At 26.1% G+C, this 21,735-nt stretch overlaps 1 protein-coding gene and 1 long non-coding RNA gene across 4 annotated transcripts in view; one reads left to right on the forward strand and one right to left on the reverse strand.

The window, feature by feature from the left end:
- LOC8285028 (probable O-methyltransferase 3) overlaps positions 1-21,348 on the forward strand; it is a 35,156-nt gene extending 13,808 nt beyond the window's left edge. Inside the window, exons 2-3 of one of the 2 annotated variants that reach the window (XM_048376860.1) lie at positions 13,839-14,082; positions 14,463-14,948. In XM_048376860.1, the coding sequence (XP_048232817.1) occupies positions 13,839-14,082; positions 14,463-14,765 (547 nt within the window). In that variant the 3' untranslated portion in view covers positions 14,766-14,948. Of the gene's footprint in view, positions 1-13,838; positions 14,083-14,462; positions 14,949-20,846 lie in introns of those variants that run through there. The other variant, XM_048376859.1, reaches the window with a different exon arrangement.
- On the reverse strand, positions 4,608-7,726 carry LOC8269099. 2 transcript variants are annotated; one of them, XR_001535135.3, is made up of 4 exons: positions 7,282-7,723; positions 7,093-7,168; positions 6,779-6,853; positions 4,608-5,000 (listed from the first exon to the last, which is right to left on the reverse strand). It is a non-coding gene; the product is annotated as an uncharacterized LOC8269099 (long non-coding RNA). The 2 variants fall into 2 exon arrangements; XR_007216671.1 differs by having other exon boundaries at positions 6,779-7,168; positions 7,282-7,726.
- Positions 21,349-21,735: the final 387 nt, after the last annotated feature.

The raw sequence follows: 21,735 nt of genomic DNA on the forward strand, positions 1-21,735 counted from the left end.
AGAAATGCAGAAAATATCGGATAGGGTCATACGTCTTTGTACTGCAATGAGTTCAAGTTCAAGTTGAATGAAGCCCCTGTTCTCATTTTAGTTTTTCTTGCACCCATTCCATAAGCACAATCCATGAATTTGATAAGTAACTTTCAATTTCACCTTTAATAGTTAAAATTACTTAGTTAAAAGTTATACAATTGATATATCTGTTTATTAAAATTACCATAAGGAATAACTATTGGCATGTGCAAGACGCTTGTGCCAAGAACTAAAATTTGATAAAAACGCAGACTTTGGTGCAGGAGGAGGCAAATTCATCCTTGCTCGCCGAGCAAAGAAATCCTTCGTATGGATATCCTTAATTTCAAAACGAAACGAAAAATTCAATACAAACATGATTAGCTTTAGTAAAGCCAGAAATAGAGAGCAAATTTATTTGTAATTTTGGAACATCATAATATTATGTAAATAAAAAGAATTATTGGCAACATGAAAAACCGAAATTCCGATAGTAGTAATTGGAAAAGTTTTACCATTGCCAAAGATAACTCCATCATTGCCTGGATAAATAACATAATTTTGAAGATTTTTAGAATTTGGAGTGAAGTGATGAGAGGCGCCAAAGTCTAAAATCCAGGGTTGATGGTTCGGCTGAGGAGGCATGGATAAAGTTGATTGATGGACGAGGTGTTGGTAGAAGAGGAGGAAGAGCCTGTCGATTTACTCTTGGTGATGAGCAAGTACGACTAATATGACCAATACCATTACAATTAAAGCAAGTCAATGATGATGAATATTGAGAAGTTGAGGAATAATTCAATGAAGACATCAAAGAGGGAGCAAATATAGTTTGATAATAAGAATTATAAGAGGAGTAACCAATATTATAATTGGGCCTAAAGTGCCCATGTCCTCTACCCCTAGAATTGTGTCCACTGTGACCATGAAAAGAACAAGGAGCAGATCGACTAAAGGATGTAACTTGACCAGAAAACGCAGACGGCTAAAAGGAATGAGCCTGCAATTTTTCAGCTAGCAGGCTGGTTTCCTCACTTAACAACAAGCCATAGAAGTCATCAAATCCCACACTATCAAAACGATTTTCCAAAGAGCGAATGAAGGGTCTATAATCAGATCCGAGACCATTAATTAATACCTGAACAAGATCATCTTCTTGTAGAGGACTTCCAAGAGAAGCCAGAGTATCAAACATGGACTTCCATGTTGAATATATTGAGAAACATATTCAATAGATTCTTTATGCAACTTATAGATAATACTTTTAATAGTGTGAACCTGTGCCTTAGAACTGGAGGCATAGGCCGTAGATAATTTCTTCCAGTCTTCCCGAGCAATAGTAGAGCCAATAATTTTGAGGCATAAACTGTTCTGATATAGAACCAATGATCCAACTAAGAACCATTTGATCACAACGAAACCAATTAATGTAAGCTGGATTGGCAGCACCGTCAATGGTGATTAGGGGTGCTTGAGCGCCTTCAGTAATATGAAAAGCCAAAGCATAGGTGTATAAGAGAGGCTCAAGTTGTGCCTTCCATAGCAAATAATTAGTGGCATTAAGTGTAATGGGAATATGATTGGTGATATTCGGTGAAAGAGCATTAAGAGAATGAATAGAAATAGATACAAGAGAGGAAGATGATAAATTCATTGTAAAATAAAAGGAAAAGAAAAGAAGAGAAAAATCTGAAAAAAATAAATAAAAAGAGAATCGAAAAAGATTTTGCTATTAAGCCTCCAGCTCTGATACCATATTAATGTTATCAGAAAATATTAAACTTGATTTGTACGTATTGTTTACAGCCTATTTATATAACCAGCAGTATGCGTGATTTTCAAGTATTGCAATATCCTAAATACAATAGAAGAATTAACCTAATTATAATAGGAAAGTAATATACAACTATACATTAGCTATTATAGGAATGAAATCCTTATCAAATACATGTGCTAATTTTTTTCTTTAAATATAAAGGCTGCTTTACATTATACAAACATTATTTTTTCTTGTACCCTATCCCATCTCTTTATTTTCTTACTACATTATTATTATACTGTACAAAACTATAGATAAAACAATAAAACATTACATAAATCTTATATCAATAAATTTCATGCATTTTGGACCCAAGACCATAACACATTGTATACTTGCTTACCCGTTTGCGGATTCATGGCTTTATAAAGTCTCATAAATTTCTCCATCTTTCTCAATCCTTCTGACTTTGTAATAGCAAAGCTACTATTCCTGTAACGGCCTTTCTTTCTCCCACTTGCTAGTTTATTCACCAAGAACATCTTCAAATTCATAGATATGAAAATGGATCTTCATCATCTTCGTCATAGAAAACAAATAAATAATAGAGATGAACAACAGAAAAATTAAGTTAGACGTTAGTATGGATAAATTGAAATAAAGATGGGAGTAAATTACTATGTCGGTATTAAAAGTTTGGATTATGTATTTAAGTGGTTCTAGTTACTTACTTTTCTTTCTTTTAATATTAGTATTTATATTTATGTTTCTGTTTTAATTAAGAACACCTATAACTATTTTCTAGTCTATTTTTACTGACGTTACCATGAAAAATAAAATATTCATAATTAATTTACCATATATGAATAATATAACTATCTAATAATTTAAGTACATATAGTCTATTTTCAAATATATATATATGCAGTTTAAAAAAAATATAAAAGTGGATTCACATGTTTAATAAGATAAACTATTAATAAGTTTATATTGCTAATATTGCAAATCAATTAGAAATATTTATTTTCAATTGCCGAGTTAGTAAAAATAGATTAACAAAATAGTAAATATTCTAAATTAAAATAGAAATAGAAATATTATTATAAAAAAAAACTTAAAATACTAATATTAATTAAATATTAAATTCAAAAGTTTGGCAGAGACGGAACAATTTACCCCTTAGTATCCAAAAATTAAAGTAAGTGTTAGTTATTATATAGTCCTTAGTGCCTAGTCTAGACATCCAAAGTCCAAAGTAATAGTTCAGAATATTTAAACCTTTAAATTCCAAATTAATAGTTCAGAATGGTCAAATGTCCAAACCCAACAGTGATGGTTTAGGAATGATCAAATATTCGTACTCCAAACTCTAAGTTTATAATAATCAGATATCCATACTCCAATTACTTTCTTATGATTTCTTGAGAAACCCTTTACCCAATTAAACAAGAGGGATGGATTACTCTTTTCTCTGTGAATTCTTTACAGTTCATCTTCTACAACACTTAGTTAATTTTACATTATTTTTTCAAGGATCAAAGAAGCTTTTTAGGACGTGGAAAGTGATGTTCAATCTTCTTCATCCCTTGAATAATTTTTAAATTTTGAGGGAGCTTTAATTTTTATTTTATATTTTTTATGTCTTTTTATTTAATTACAATGACTGTTGGATTAAATATGTAATCTGGTCCATAAGTGTTTCGTTTGCCTTTTTATTTATGTATGAACTTTTTATATTATAAATTTAATGAATGATTTCTTTACCTTCATACTTGTATTAGTTTTACCTATTATTATTGATTGACAATCATATTAATTTAATAGTAAAATTTGTTATGAAAATCTAAATAAATTGTCTATTGACTTTAAGCAGGGGTCAAATTATCCTTTTAGCCTTTTACCGACTTATAAGAGAGAAAAAGGCATAAAAAAAGGTCAATGGCATTTTGATCCTATTAAATTTGAAGCCTCTTTATCTCGAATTCATTTGCAAAATCCGAATGGGATCTAAATATAGCTAATTGTATGTAACTAGCAACGTTAAATTAAATCTAAATTATTATAAAGATGTTAATAAATTTATAAGTTTTATAATATTTATTTATATAAAATATATTCTAATTAATTTATTTATTTTTAATTTTTATAAAAACTAATAAACTGTAAATTATATAATAGAAAATAGCCATTAATTTTAACATAATATAAATAAAGTAATAGTTATAAGCTCAGCTCTTTCGTAATAGGAGTTTATTTAATATTTTAAGCAGTACATGGTGTTTTAATATAAAATGCAGTTTAATGGTATATGAATTGTTGAATCTGATTTTTTCAAAATAAAAACAAAGTAAAAGATTGATGTTGTAGAAAGTATAAAACATTTGTGATTATTTTTTTACAACAAATTGGCCATTTATTAATAATGCTATTTGATATGCTGTTTTTCAAATCATCTCAAATTTTGATTTCATTTAGTTAGATTCTTTTGATTAAATAAATACCAATTGTTATTTTATGCTTATATGAGTCTTAATAAAAATTTTGACGCGCAACTTCATAACACTAGACATAAATAAAAGAGATTCATAATTACTCGAGAATTGGAGCTAGGTAAACCTCGATGAAGAAACTTTAGTCCTAATATAATAGTAATCTTCAACTCATTGAAGCTAACTAAAAGAATTTGACGGAGCAAATATTAAATTTTTTTTACCTAATTTAAATGTATATCCTTATCTAGTTGAACTTTTTCTTAATATTTTATATCTAATTTGATGGTAATCACCATCGGATTATTTGAAAAAAAATTGTAATAACTCATTTAAGTAAAAATCAATTAAATAAATTATAATTGCTTTTATTTATATTTTTATAGGTATTTAATTATTCATTACATCAATTATTGTTTAGGAATAAAAATAGGTACATAGAGATTTTGATATTCTTAAGGATAAACCTCAATGATTGACCTTAAGCCTAGAACAGGGACATCAAAAGAAGAGCTTAGCCCACTCTTTCTGGGTCCTCTCCTAACTGAAGACAAGGACCATCATTTCAAGATCATAGAGCTGTATGGTCTCAGTTGATTGCTTAATCCAATCTTTATTTTCCATCACTGTGTCTATGATTATCACCTTTCGGACCTCTCCTCATTGTTACTTGTCATGGCGTCTTTGTATTTCTTGAGTAACTTCAGGCAATCTTCGTCCCCCAGTACCCGAAATATCATCTGCATGTTTTTTCATTCCACTTTCTATTTCAGTCATAAGATGTATTCATTCCAAAGATCAAATAAAAAAAAGTGGGAACTCATTGAGTTTTTCTGGTAGCTTCACAATATTATAAACTATTTTTTTTACTGTAGCTTCAGCGAAATAATTTTTTTTTTTTTAAAAAAAATTGATAAAATCTAATTTGCATTCCACAGTCGCAAGATATATTAAGTAATTTAGCTATATTATCATTAATTTCTAAAACGTTAATTAGTGGTTTTTCATCTTAAAAGATAAAAAATATCTTAGAAATTTTCTATAGTATATTTATATTATAGAGTGCCACAAATTTAATCTTATTTAGAACCACAGATAGTGTTAAACAGATCCTGAAATTCTGGTGTAAATTCAAAGCTTAGTTGATTTCTTAAGAATATTTGCATGTTGAACATGTGAGAACAACTTGACATTCAGTGTTTGTAATATTTCAGAGTGAGTTAAAAGCTTAAGAATATTTGCATGTTGAACATGTGAGAACAACTTGACATTCAGTGTTTGTAATATTTCAGAGTAAGTTAAAAGTGTCGTTGTAATATTGACATGTTCATATTATGTATATATATAATTAAGACGTTTTAGTGATTTATTGTTATTGTTTTATATACATAATATGTAAAAATATGTGTTTATTACTTCATTTTATCTTTATTGTCTATTTTTAGGTGATATTAGTAAAAAAAAAAAGAAAATATGAGCCAAAAATACATAAATGGGCTTTAATTGAATTGTTTGTAAAATGCCTCGGAATAAAGATAAATGAACTATCAGTATTACCAGCCTAGCCGAATTTATGAAGGCCCACAAATGGGGAATTAATTAGTTATGATGTAAATAAGGATAATTACATTTTAAGTTGTTTATTTTGTTTAGGATAACTAAGAGATAATATAACAGTGTTTTGTTTAGAGAAGGACTTTGAAAAAGAAATCTCTATAAGAAGTAAAGATAAATTAAACAAAGAAGATTGATTATTTTCTCTCCGCGAATTCTCTACAGTTTCATCTTCTACGCCATTTAATTAGTTTTACATTATTTTTTCAAGGATCAAAGAAGATTTTTAGGACGTGGAGAGTGAAGATCAATCTTCTTCGTCACTTGAAGAATTTCTAAATTTTGAAGAAGCTTTAATTTTCTATTTATATTTCTTATGTCTTTCTATTTAATTACAATGACCGTTAGATTAAATATATCAGACTAAATTTCATAAGTATTTAGTTTGTCTTTTTACTTATGTATGAACTTTATATATTATAAATTTAATGAATGATTTTTTACCTTTATACTTGTATTAGTTTCACCTATTATTGTTGATTGACCATCATATCAATTTAATAGTAATATTTGTTATGAAAATTTTTGGTTAAAAATAGTGATTTAGGAAAAAAGACAGATCACCATTTCATTCATTAGATTTGGACTTAAAGAAAAATAAAAGGTACTAAGTATAAGGTAGATTAATACTATTTTATTATATAGTTTATACTAATCATTTATCTACATATTTATTTTACGGTTTGTTTAATTTCTTTTATAAATTTTAAAACTATTTTCAAACATTCGCTTAAAGTGTTTAGATTTACTTTAAGTATTTTTGTGTAATGGTTAGTCTTTATAGTATATTTGCTCAACAGATTTTTATGAAATCGACCTCGTAGTCAACTTTTTATACTAACATTCGGTTTATATCCTTGCGAGTATTGATATATCAAATATAACATGTACATTCAGTAATTACCCTCTAAGTGTCGGTGACGAGAATCAAATTCAGGGACAATTAAAGATTGAAGAGCTCATCCACCGCCTGCATTAACTTTGGAAATACCTTTGCTTATATTCCATACATTGTACTAACTAATCTAGCAAAAGTCTGCCAGCCCAAAAATCTCGGATCCCTTTAAGAACACAGCATCTCAACAATTAATTCACAAGAATATAAATAAAGCGCATCTGACATAAGTTTTCATCAAAATTAAGCTTCAGGTGTCGATGTCATAACTAACTACTACAGAGAGATGCAACACAAAGAAAAAGAATAGAGAGTAAGCTTACTCTTGTAGTCGGTCCATGTGCCATGTGCGAGCAACCGGAGCACATCAAGGTACACGGAATTGTCAACTCCTTCAAGCTGCAAAGAACCATAATTAATTCTGAATCCAAATTCATAAATAGCATAAATTGGGAAATTACGGGACATGAATCAAATTACTGAAAAAACCGGAAAGTGGACATGATGCTGACCTCAGCAACAGTAGGTACGGCGAGAATCTCGGAGAAGGCGAAGAGTGAAGGGTGAGAAGTGGCTTCAACGATAACGGGCCCAAGAGCTGAGCCTTTAAGAGCTTATGCTATTTTAACGAAGTGATCGATTAGCTCTGCTTGTTTTTGTTCGATGTCCATCTTCAATAATTACACGCCAAAAAAAGAAAACAAGCAGTAAACGAATTGAAGTGGTTAATGAAAAATTAAGGACTCAGGACTCAAAGGGTAACAAATTTCACAGAGGAATTTAGGGATTAGATAGTGTGAATTGAGAAAGTAAAGATTTTAGGGTTTAGGTTACTTTCAAATGTGTGATTCGGCAAGTCACGGTAATAGGAGGACGCTGTCCGGTGGACACCGCCTGGTTTGCTATTTCTGCAGCTATTTATGACGTGTTGTATGTTTCTGCTTTTTCTGTAAATATATATTATAGGAAAAGGTATTAAAGAAAATAAGAAGCGTATGCATTTTTTTTCTATTATTTTTAGGATTTGTATTTTTCTAATTTTTTATTAATATTGTTAATATTTTATAATTTTATATTATAAAATATAAAATTCAAAGATTCAGGAGGAAACGTTAAATTTGAAATGAATAAGGATTGAAATTAATAATTTACCATATTCATTATAAATTATAGATTAATTAATTAAAATTATAAATTATAAATTCAGTTAACATCCATTCATTAGAAAAGTAAATAATTATTTCAAAAATTATAGTACATTTATAATTTTAATATAATAGATATTCGAATAGTTATTTTTACAATTTTTGATGTCTTGGAGTATTTTCAATGATACATGAGATTATATAAGTTTCAACACATTAAATCTACATATACTCGGCTTCGTAGGAATGGACCTGTGTCTCTAATTCATTATCAACCAAACACACAATACATGTGTGAATATTCTTTTTAAAAAAATATAAAGGCTACTTTACACTATACAAAGTGTACCATCTCTTTATTTGCTTACTATATTATTATTATTATAGTAAGAAAAATACTAACATATTACTAAAAGATAAATTTTAAGTATATTTCATATTTAGTTTTTATTACAGTATAAAATTTATCTTTTAGTAATATGTTAGTATTTTTATAGTGAAATATTATATATTCTAATATAAAATTTTACATATATATGAAACTTTATTAATGTTTCATATTTTTCATAAGAATATTACATTTAATTATATTTAATGTATGTTTATATTTTATCTATTTAGTTTTAGTTCACAAATATTTAAATTTAAATTATTTTTATTATTACATAATTATATTTTAATTTCTAAAATTTAGTAAAAATAATGAAACATTAAAATTAATAATTTTATTTTCATAAGTATAAAGTACAAAACACAAGTATAGTTCATAAGTAAAAACTGAAAACATCAATCATAAAACTATAAATTCGTAAGTAATGACAGGTTCATTATAAGTATACTTGAGCTTCATATATAATAGTCCAAAAACTCATTAAAGAAATATAGATTCATAGGTTAAAAGTAAAATATTCATAATTTATAAATTACAGGTTCATCACACGTACACATAGAATTCAAATATTATAATTTAAAAATTCATAATTTAAAAATAAATTTATTTATTAAATAATGGATTTACAGTTCACAAATGATGAATCTACACTTTATATTTAATGAACCTATAAACAATATTTAATGATCTTATTGCTTATAACTATATTTAACAGTAAATCTTCAATGAATTTATACTGTATTGCTGATGAACCTATAATTTATTAAATATAAATATGTATGACAGTGAAAATTCAATGTTATATAAAAGGCAAATATGATGTTTTATAAAAATATAGAGTTATCCTTAAAGGTCATTTAAAAAACTATTTATGAAAATATTAGAAATTATAAACAAAATTACATTGAGAAAGTTTATGAAAAATTTATTCTTTATTATTTCTATTTATATTTATGATATTAAATATCATTATTATAAGAATTAAATATATATGAAAATTCAACCATTCATGTAATTTCTCTTTAGAGAAAATTAATAAAATTTTAGTTTTGAAAATTTAAATAATCAAAAGACTTAACCAATAATGTAATTTTTTTAGAAAATAATATATTCTCAATATTTCTTGAATATTGAAAATAATAAAAATAATAAAATCTTAATTTCAAATATTACAAATAAAATAAAACAATAAAAAAAATTACGTACAAATCATACATAATCTGTACAAAACTATAAATAAAGCAACAAAACATTACATAAGTGTGCTCTCAATAAAATTTATGCATTTTGAATCCAAAATTATAATACATTGTGTACTTGCGTTAAGGATATAATTTTCCATTTCCTGATACATGACTTGGTAATAGCAAAACCAAATTTTAATTCTTTCTCCGGACAACAAAATAAGCACCCACTATTCATGTAACAACATTTCTTTCTCCAGCGAGCTAGTTTATTCACCAAAAACATCTTCAAATTCGTAGATATGAAAATGGATCCTCATCCCGTGTCAACATATGAATATTCAGTTTTAATAAGTTTAGGTTCAAATTTGAATATTATAGATTGCCATAAATTTAATCTTATCTAGAGCTACAAAGAGTGTTGAGCAAATCTTGAGAAACTAAATAAAAGAAACTTATGATTATTTGAGGGCTGAGATTGGGTAAATCTCGATGAAGAGACCTTACGCCTAATATAATAGTAATCTTGAACTCATTGAAGCTAACTAAAAGAAGTTCTCGGAGCAAATATTAAAAAAAAATTAACTAATTTAAATGTATATCTTTATTTAGTTGAACTTTTTCTTAACATTTTATATTTAGTTTGAAGATAATCACCGCTGGATTATTTGAAAGAAAATGTAATAACTCATCTATGTAAAAGTTAATTAAATAAGTTGTAGAGCATGCAAGCTCCATTTGGGATTGCGTTTTTAAATGTACTTCTAAATTTCTTTTAAAAAGATGAATGAATTGATATTTTTTTTTACAAATAAATCTGATAAAAAGTCAATAGAAAAATAAATCTAACAAATCAGAAAAAAATAAATATTAAATCAGTACTGTAATGCAAACAATAACCGGAGAATCACTTTAATTACTTTTATTTATATTAGATATTCAATTATTCATTACATCAATTATTATTTAGGAATAAAAATAGCTACATAGAGATTTTGATATTCTTAAGGAAAAACCTCAATGATTGACCTTAAGCCTAGAACAGGGTTTATATTGTAGCTGCTAAATCCAGCATCAAAGAAGAGCTTAGCCCACTCTTTCTCGGTCCTCTCCTGATCGGAGACAAGGACCATCATTTCAAGATCATAGAGCTGTATGGTCTCAGTTGATTGCTTAATCCAATCTTTATTTCCCATCAGTGTGTCTATGATTATCACCTTTCCGGGCCTCTCCCCATTGTTACTTGTTATGGCCTCTTTGCATTTCTTGAGTAAACCAATACATGAAATATCATCTGCATGTTTTTCTTTCCACTTTCCATTTCCAGTCATAAGATGTATTCGAGTAGATAATTCATTCCAAAGATTAAAAAAAAAAAAAAAGGAAACTCATTGGGTTTTCCAGTAGCTTCACAACATTAAAAACAATTTCTTTACTGTAGCTTCAGCGAAATAAACTTTTTATTTGAAAAAGAATTGATAAAATCTAATTTTCATTCCATAGTCATAAGATATATTGAGTAATTTAGCTATACTATCATTAATTTCTAAAAAATTAAATATAAAAATTTAATTAGTGATTTACATCTTAAAAGATAAGAATTTTTTTAATAATTTCTATAGTATATTTATATTATAGAGTGTCACAAATTTAATCTTATCTAGAGCCATAAATAGTATTGAACAAATCCTGAAATTGTGGTGTATATTCAAAGCTCAGTTGATTTTTTAGGAATATTTGCATGTTGAACATGTAAGAACAACTTGTGGCCCATAATTAATGGAAAAAGCTAGCCAACCAATTCTCAGCCATTCAACATTTGTAATATCTCAGAGTGAGTTAAAAATGTGGTTGTAATATTGACAGGTTCATATTATGTATATATTTGTAATACCCAAAATTTTTCTTTAATAATAATAATATAATAAATGGAATTTTACTTAAATCAATTTTACTTTATTTTTATTTGATTTAATTGGAATGATTTAAATAGAATTTTAATGCTAGAAATAATAAGGGAGTTACTTTGTATATTTAATTTATTTATTTTTTTTAAGAAATTAATTAAGTAAATTCTTTGGAAAATGGATTATATTTTCAGTCATTCAATTTTCTCCCAATATGAATATATTAATTAATTTCTATATTGAAAGTTATGAAAGAATTAGTAAAGGATATTTTATAAAAAAATTATTGGAGAAATGACATTTTAATTAGCTAATGGTGTTAATTTTAATTGAAAAATATTTAGCAAATTGATTAATTAAATTAATTGTGTTAGGATTAAATTGGAAATTTATTATGGAATAAGGATTAAAAATATAATTTTATTAATATGGGATTTTAATAAAAATTTGTATGTTTGGTATTTTTGTAATTAAATATATCGGCAAGGGCTTATTGGTAATTTTATATTTAAAAACAAGGGTTATATTTTCAATAATTCTGTTTTGGCCCAAATTAAATAGTTAGGGGCTTAATTGAAAAGCTAAAGAAAAGTTGAAGGGTTAATCAAAAAATTTACAGGATGAAATTGTTAGTAATTAAAAAGATTGAGGGACTAAATGGTAAAGAAGAAAAGTTCAGGGACCAAAAGTCAATATAGGGAGGAAAATGAAAGAAAAGAAAGAAGGAAGAAAGGAAGAAGAAGAAGAAGAAGAAAGAGGAAGGAGGACCTTTGGCCATCCATGGCGGACGGCGAAGGAGGCCCTGCCGAAGCGAGGTGGCGTCGGATGGAGGTCCGGTGGTCAACCGCAAGTGCAGCGGCAGTGGCAGCAACACCTGCGGGTGGCGAGGAGTGGTGGAAAATGTGAGGAAGGGGGGCAGCGGCTATCGGAGCCGTTGCTGACGTTTTCGGCAACCATTGCTAATGATTCTGGACTCAAATTGATCAGCAACTTTTGGGCTTCTTTTTCCGACCATCTTCACCCCTTAAAATCAAATGTTTGAAAAATTAAATTATTAAAGTAAAAATAAATATAAAATACAACGATACTACTATAAATGTCACGAATATTTTCAATATTTCTAATTTTTCCACTTATTAAAAAATATTTAATTATAAAACAGGTTTACATAAATTATTAGAAGTTAAAAATGAGAAGAAAAGTCGGAAATGAGATTGGAAGCTTTTTATAAATTTTTTAATTTAGTGTGGAATAAGAATTAAATTCCATTCATCATTAGTACTAATAATAATATTTAATTATTATATACAATTTATAATATTTAATTTCTTAGCTAAATTTAGACTAGAATCAATACTCTTTTAGTTTCATAATTTTAGGATTAATAGCCTACCTATATATATATATATATATATATTAATTATGACTTGGATTATTTAGAATATGTTATAATATAGGAAAAGAATAAAAATCGAGTCACGCGGTATCTGCGATACCATATTAAAATTGATCGGCTAGGAAACAATTTAAGAGTCTTCATTGGATACATTATAAATCTTCATGAATATACAAGCAATTTATATTAATATATTACAATCTTACTTTAAGTAAATTTAAGGTTGAAGATATTTATAATTTTTAAATTTCGTTTTTTTTTTATTATACAAATAGTAATAAATCCAATCATCACGCTTTACTAAAATTTTAGTAGTTTCTCTTTTTTTTCTTTTTTATGTTTATTAAAGTTTCATATTTTGGTTCACCAAAATCACTTTTAGATCGGTAATATTTTATTATTATTTAATTTAATAAATTAACATTAGTATTTTTTTTTAAAATTTATGATTTTTTGTTATAAAATATTAAATTCTAATTTTATAAGGGTTTTATAGTCCTTAATTATGGAGGGATTGAGTTCTCCCTCTATAGGAGTCGTGAAAAGAAAAAAAGAGATTCTATATAACATTCAAACAATCGAGTTCGTCAAAAGACAGGTATAAAATTGATATATGACTTAGTATCACCGAATTAAACATTCTTTTCACATAATTATAATCTATTATTTCGTAAATAAAATTGATAATTATTGCAAATAATTTTTTCACATATTTTGTGACATTTAATATTTTTTTATCTTTTATATTAAAATAAATTTGTTAATTTCATTAATAGAACATATATATTTCTTCTAAAAAATCCAATAAAAAATAATAGCAACAATCCGCATAATAATTAGGCATATGACTAAATAAAATAATTATTTTTTGATAAAATTGAAAATAATTACTCAGTTACACTTTAGGGTGGCTCAATAGAAAAAATTTAAGAGGCCAAAAGCATATAATAATATTTATTAAAGGAACTAACTTGAAAAAAAAAAAAACTATAATGAAAAATTAAAAGTTCTAAAAAACTAGGGGTGGCCATGGCTAGTAATGCAAGGCTGGTCATGAGAGTGTTGATTGATGAGTACAAGGGAGTGTTTGAAGGGTTGAATTCGTTAGTTGACGTTGGAGGTGGCACAGGAACTATGGCTGCAGCCATAGCTAAAGCATTTCCTCAGTTGGATTGCATTGTATTTGATCTTCCACATGTAGTGGCTGGTCTGCAAAGCAGTGCGAACTTGAAATATGTTGGAGGCAACATGTTTGAGGGGGTTCCTCCTGCAGATGCAATTTTACTCAAGGTACATTAAATAACTACAATTTATATATCTTTCTTTTTTTTTTTCTAATTTAAATAAGGATACATGTCATTCAGTTTATAATAATTAAAAAAATTATACGAATTTTAATTTATAAAATTAGACAAATTTAATAGTTTTGATATGTTAACTTTTTATAAATAAAGAATTTGAAAGTGACCTTTTACTTTAATTACTAAATTAATATCATTTATCTTAAATAAAGAAAAATTCATAGATCAAATCGGCTAAACGAGAACTCTACTCTTAAAATTATCAATGAGTTGTGGCTTTATATTATTGTAGTACTTCTTTTCAATTAGTGGGCTGTAAGTTTAAACTCCAATTAACATACTTTGATTTTTATCATTGATGGAAAGTAGTGGATTATCCATGATTGGAGCGACGAAGAATGCTTAAAGATACTTCAGCGAAGTAAAGAAGCAATTAAAGGCAAAAAGGGAGGAAAACTGATTATTATTGATATGGTGTCGGAGAACCAACAAGTAATTGATGATCAATATGTTGAAACACAACTTTTCTATGATATGCTGATGATGGCATTACAAACTGGTAAGGAGAGAAACAACAAAGAATGGGGCAAACTCTTTTTAGATGCTGGTTTCAGTAACTACAAGATAACTCCAATATTAGGTTTAAGATCTGTTATTGAAGTTTATCTTTAAATATATAATATATTTTCGTTATATTAATTTGATTTCAATCGGACTTTGAGCTTGTGATCTTTCAACACTTCTATAGTTATATTAGTGACTACTTGTATTGGTATGTTTACGATACTATGTTAAGAATACATGTTGATATTAATAAAGCAGAAACTGTGGGTTGATTACCCTTGTTTAAGTCAATCAATTAGACATTTCCATTACTACCGAAAGGGCTACCAAATTTTGTGGCTGCATTGGATGGTCTCTATGATCCACGTCTCACCAAATTTATCTGGTTTAATAAAAACTATTGTTATAAAAAAGTCTATAGTATGAAAACAATTCACTTTCTTCTAATCTAAGAGGATGTATAAAAATAAAGTATCGAGTTTAAGTTTTAAATATGTAATTGTGTTAAAACTCTTGAAATAATATGTTACCACCTATAAGGATCATATGCTCGATATGCACTAAATCAATTCTAAATATATTTTTATAAAAAATAACTTTTTTCTTCTATTAAACTAGCAACCAGACGATATAATTTATAGGGTGGGATTAATATATACGACCCCTTAAATTATTATAAGACATAGTAAAAGATTACCCTTTAATAGGGTGTATAAACATATGATGCCGCCTTTAACTTCAAAATCAAAATATGCTCATTCCTTAATTTCCAATCTTTCTCTTTTAACTATTTCTTTTGTAAAAAAAAAAAAAAAAAAAAAAAGAAAAACGGAGAAACTTGTTATATACATCAAATTTATTTTTTCATGAGAAATAAATTTATATTGATAGTTTTTTTTTTCTTTAAATCTCAGTGCTTCTGTTCTTAATTATTGGAGCAATTTCATTCTTCTTCATCAATTCCATTTCGTATTTATATTTTTTCTAAGAATTTTCATAGCGCACCATTTTTTGAAAATTCTTTTTCCGGTCAAAAGAAATTCTTACAATTTTTTTTCAAAATATTTTGTTTATACGATTTTTTTTTTGTCAGAATTTGATTAGAAAAAAAATACCAAAATTATATCTATAAGATACTGAAGGATATTTTTTTAAGAATTTGCATATCTGTAATATATCTTAAATATAGTACCGGCTCAAGACATAGGCTACTGAGACCAATACATAAGGCCGCCCAATAAAATAGAGAGCCTCTAAAAATCAGGGGTTTCGATTTTTTAATATATAAATAATTATTAATTTTGTAAACTTCTGATATTATTAAAATTCTAAATAAATTTGATGTATAATGTAATAATTAACATTAATAATCTAATTAGTAACTCGTTAAAGGATTTTAAATTAAAAAAAATAAATATTAATTGTATTATATATCTAAGTTAAAATTGCTTAATAATGATAATTTAAGAAAATTGTATTCTTTCTAAAACATGACATGCTTCCTAATAATGATAATCTATATTTATTTTATAGAATTAAAAATTACAAAAAATAATTATAAATAAAAAATAAAAACATCCGTTATAATATTAAATTTTATAAATAAAGATATATTATTTTTTAAATGCACAGATAACTTATAAATTCTATTAATCATTCTCATTCCGGTAGCTTTAGAGAAAAAATTTCCAAAATTAAAATTAATAACTCCTATTTGCATTCAACTATGTTACACAAAAGGTAAATAATTTAGTTGTATTATCAATTAAAAAAGATCTACTTTTTAAATTTGAATATAAAAATTTAATTAGTGATTTTGCAACTCAAAAAATTAAAAAAAATTGATAATTTCTAAAGTTTATTTATATTAATAAAGTCACAAATTAAATATTATCTAAGGCCATAGAGGATGTTGAGCCGACCCTACTTAAAAATAAAGAATAATCAAAAGAATCTTGAAAACTTGTTTATAACCTTAGCCGCCTCTCCTATTTTTCTCTCTTTTTTTTTATTCTTAGCAAAATTTCATTTTTTAGCCCTCCGCCGGTTACTTTTAGATTTGCAGCGATTTTTTTTTATTATTAATTAATTTTAATAAATAAATATTAATATTTTTAAGGAGCTTTATGATTTTTCATTATAGGAGCTTTGAGTTCTCATTTTATAGGAATTTTATGCTCATCCATTATAGTGGTTTTGAGTTCTCCCTCTAAGGGAATGGTGAATAGAAAAAAGAAATTAAATCTGACATTCAAATAATCAGGCTCGTTAAAAGACATCACTAAAGCGATATATGGCTTAGTGCCACCGAGTTGAACGTTCTTCCTGCAGAATTGTAATTTAGCGCTCCTTCAACATGATTGATGATTGTTATAAGTAGCTTTCTTTACTTGTATTTTTTGATGTTTGATGTTTATTTTTATCTTTTATATCAAGATGTACTTATTAATCCTTATTAATGGAATATACATATTTCTTCTAAATAAAAAAAGTAACTAGATTATGGAATGTTAACATGAGGTTTTTTTTTTGCTACTAAGAAGAAAGCTCCATAGTTTACTATAATTTACACAAATATTATACGTTAAATAAAATAAGTATTAATTCATGTTGCAATATTGTAGTTATCGTCTAATAAATAAGATGGTAATAATATTCAATAACAATAGGAATCTTTGTAATAAGATAATCTATTTATCAAAAAAAAAAAAACCAATAAGTATCTTTATATGGCGATACAGATCAAAATATTGAGTTTTCAGAAACTAATATATGAACTGATAAATGGACTCATGAGATAAGCTTGATGAGTTTCTTGGCAAATAAAAATAAAAATATTCTCATCATCGGAGGTTGAATTCTCGAAACTTCAAAAAAAGCATCTTACGTAAATACAAAGTTTAATAAGCATTATATTTTTATCCTTTCACCTATATATTGGTGCATTCTATCGCCTTGTATGATCAAAGTTGTTGATAATTCTATATATATATATTTGAGAACACAAACACCATCTGATCAAGAAAGTCTAAAGATGGCTGATGGAAACCATGATGCTCACAAGTTGCTTCAAGCTCAAGCACATATATGGAATCATATATTCAACTTCATAAACTCAATGTCTCTTAAATCTGCAATTCAGCTAGGCATCCCTGATAGCCATGTCAGACCCATCTTCCTTTCTCAGCTCATTGCCGCCTTACCTGTCCACCCAGCCAAAGCCCATTGTATCCCTCGCCTAATGCGCATTTTGATTCATTCTGGTATCTTTGCTAAAGCAAAGATCGAAGAAAATGTAGATGAGATGGTAAGAGTTCTTTTTAGTTTAACTAAAATTCTCGAATTGAAACCCTAAATATGCAATTACTTTAAAAGTCTTGAGATAATGTTTTACCATCTGTAAAATTCTTTCCGGCAGACTCTAGATATATGTAGACTGAAAAAATATTTTTTTTTCTATTAAAATAGCAACCAGACAACATAATTTGTAGGGTGGGACTTCTATTATTCTTATCATTTAAGACCAATTATAAGCTTTGTGGAACTTCTATAATTCTAAACCCTTATTTGTGAGAATTATAAAGATTATGGCACTTTTATAATTTTTATTATCAAGATATTTAAGTAAACTTTTTTTATGTTGGCAAAGAAATTAGTCTAAAAAAATTAATTTCTTTTCTTATTATTGTGAGAATTTAATTTCTTAATCTTAATAAAATTAATATAATAGTATTACTTTTAAAAATATTATATTATAAAAATAAAAATAAAAAATATAAACTAAAATATAATTTTCTTTTCATTTTTTTACTAACATGGAGATTTTATTTCAAAATTATTTTAAGAAACTAAATAAAAATAATTATTCAACTAAAAATTAATTACTTTTGATAAATAATAATTTTAATAAATAATAATTGTAATAAATATAATTAGATAACATAAACATATAAAGCTTAATATTGATAGTGAGTTATTAATAAATACAGTGAAAGAATTTAAATATTTTATAATCTTATATAATTAAATTTATTTAAAATATAATATATATTAAAATACATAACCTATTATAGATATATATATATATATATATATATATATATATATATATATATATATATCCTAGCTTTCTAAAATCTTTTTAGGTTCATGTAGTTTTTTTATAATTGTTGTTTTAGCCCCTCTGAAAATATTATATTTTTCTTTATAATTCCTTTGTTTACATTCTTTGTAATAGGGATAACATTTTATTACCCCCTAGCTTTTAAAATCTTTTTAGGTTCATGTATTTTTTCATAATTGTTGTTTTACCCCTCTAAAAATATTAGATTTTTCTTTATAATTCTTTTTTTTTTATATATATATTATTTGTAATAGGGATAACATTTTATTTATCCCCTGAAACAATCCGCCACTATATATATCCGTACTTTAAGTAAATCCTTTTACACTTAAAGAAAAGCTCTTCACGGGAGTTAAGCACCTTACTGGTCAATTGCTCAATTTTATTTTTTCATTAATCTTTTTATAATCGATGTTATTTATTTGCAATTGTAAATTAAAAGATGAGCTTCAAACGCTTGCATAGTCCATATTTATGTGTTAAACTTATAAGATTTGTAATATACAAATAAAATAATTTAAATTTATATATAAAAAAAAATATTATACAATCAACCAAAAAGCGAAGAATGAAAACAAACTTACTCTTTCAGACAAATAATTAACATTTGAATAATAAAAAAATTATCACGACTTCAACAAATATAAATATAGTTGAGATGCTATTAATCAATTGTTTTTAGTTATGCTACAAAAGTTTAATATTTTTTTAATAGAATATACTAAAATAAAATATCTATGCTGATAAATAAAAGATAAAAATATTTAATATTTTAGCTTCAATATTTCTTTTAAGACTTTTAAATTTATATTGTAATACTTTAATAGTATATTAGTCACTAAATAAAAAACAGAATTTATTTTCAGACAAAAAAAAAGGAGAGAAAGAATGTAAGAGGAAATAGGTTTTAAACTTTTAAATTAAGAAGAATAAAATATCAATAGTAAAAAAATTGTAATAATCTAAAATCACTAATAACAAAGTTAAATTCAAAATATTTTAAAATTTTTATCTGTATAAAATATATAAATCCATAAAACAATACAATTCAAATTATTTAATATATAAAAAATAATATTAATCATTCATTTATGTTAGGATTATTAATAATTCTATTAATACTTTTTAATTGAAAAAAACATCTTATTGACAGACAAACTATCCAAACCATTACACTTTACCGATTTAACCTAAAAAAAAAAGAAATACAATAGATAAAAACCAGCACTCATATAACTCCTGGAACTTTATATGGAGAGTTCCAGTTTTTGACATAATTCGAGGATAGCAGAAGCAAGGATCCATAATAGAAAAAATAGGGAGAATTACCTTTATATCCAGACTGAAACTCAATAATATCATATTGATCATGAATTTCATAAAAAATTGTATTAAATTATGTAAATATTATATATATATATATATATATATATATATATATATTGTGATATTATATTTTATCAATTACTTATTACATCAATTATCTTAATACGTTCTTAAACTTATAAGTAATTCATGAATTATGATATCATACTAAAAATAATAAATCAGGAGTAAAATAAAATAATTTTTATTTTATTCTATTAAAACATTAATTCACGTGTTGATAATAAATTATCTTTCATGTCTAGTCTTTCCTTCTCCTTCAGTTACACCTATCATGGTAAAAAGTTATGCCCTTAATGCGATTTAAATAGAATTGAAATCACTAAAAAAAAATTGATATATATTTTTAAGTAGAAGTTACTAAAAACAATTGAGAGAATTTAAAGATATATTCAATTGATATATTCAATTAAATTTAAAAATATAAATATAATTTTGATCATTGTGCTATACTGAAGTTTTCACATATTATTAAAGAATTTATGAGGCTCAATCTAAGAATTTATAAAATATTTTTAGATAAACAATTGGGCTAAACGGGTACTCTCAAACTCTTAAAATAATCAATGAGTTTTGACTTGATAGTATTGTATTTCTTTTTTTCTGTTTTATTTTCATTATCAATGAGTTCAAACTCTAATTAACAGCTTTTGATTTTTATTAAAAAAAAAAAAAAACAGTGGATAATGCATAGTTGGACTCATGAAGGATGTGTGAAGCTACTTAAGCTATGTAAAGAAGCAATCAAAGGCAAGAAAGGAGGAAAACTGATTATTGTTGATCTGGTCTTGGAGAGACAACACGTAACTGATCATCAAGATGTTGAAACCCAATTTTTCTTTGATATATTATTGATGACATTACAAACTGGTAAGCAGAAGAACAACAAAGATTGGGGCAAACTCTTTATGGATGCTGGTTTCAGTGACTACAAGATAAATCTTATATTGGGTTTAAGATCTGTCATTGAAGTTTATCCTTAAATATAAAGCTTTTTATTAATTTGATTCCGATCAAATTTCAGGCTTGTGATCTCTTAGTACTTCTGCAACTAGTTTGTTATTAATTGTATTTATATGTTTATATTGTGTAACTAAGAGTGCATCTTATGTTTTTGTGTAACAAAAACTATGGGTTGGTTATCTTAAATTGAATAAAGTATTTATGTGTGTTGCTATGGTATTTTGTATCAGAGATTACCACAAGTGCCAAAAGGGCTACCCAAAATTTGTAGTTGGATTGGGCAGATGCTTTGATAATCTGAGTTCGCATTGGAAAATGATCGTTGAAATTGATCTGCTTTATAAAAAAGACCAAAGTAATTTCATTAGATATATTTCTAAGATTCCAAATCTCTTTCCAATGATCTCTAAGAAAGATTGTTCTTTCCACAGCTTCAGAGTAGAGTTGAAATCAGTTTAATTTATTAGCTTCATCTTTAAGCTCCATAAGTCTCATGTTTCCTTGCAGAGATTAAGTAATGCCATTTCAAAGATTGAATGACTTATGGACAAAAAGATATGTAGCCTTTAACTTCAAAATCAAAAGGTGTTCATTCCATAATTTCCA

This window comes from Ricinus communis, chromosome 7, assembly GCF_019578655.1.
Source record: "Ricinus communis isolate WT05 ecotype wild-type chromosome 7, ASM1957865v1, whole genome shotgun sequence".
Taxonomy (NCBI): domain Eukaryota; kingdom Viridiplantae; phylum Streptophyta; class Magnoliopsida; order Malpighiales; family Euphorbiaceae; genus Ricinus; species Ricinus communis.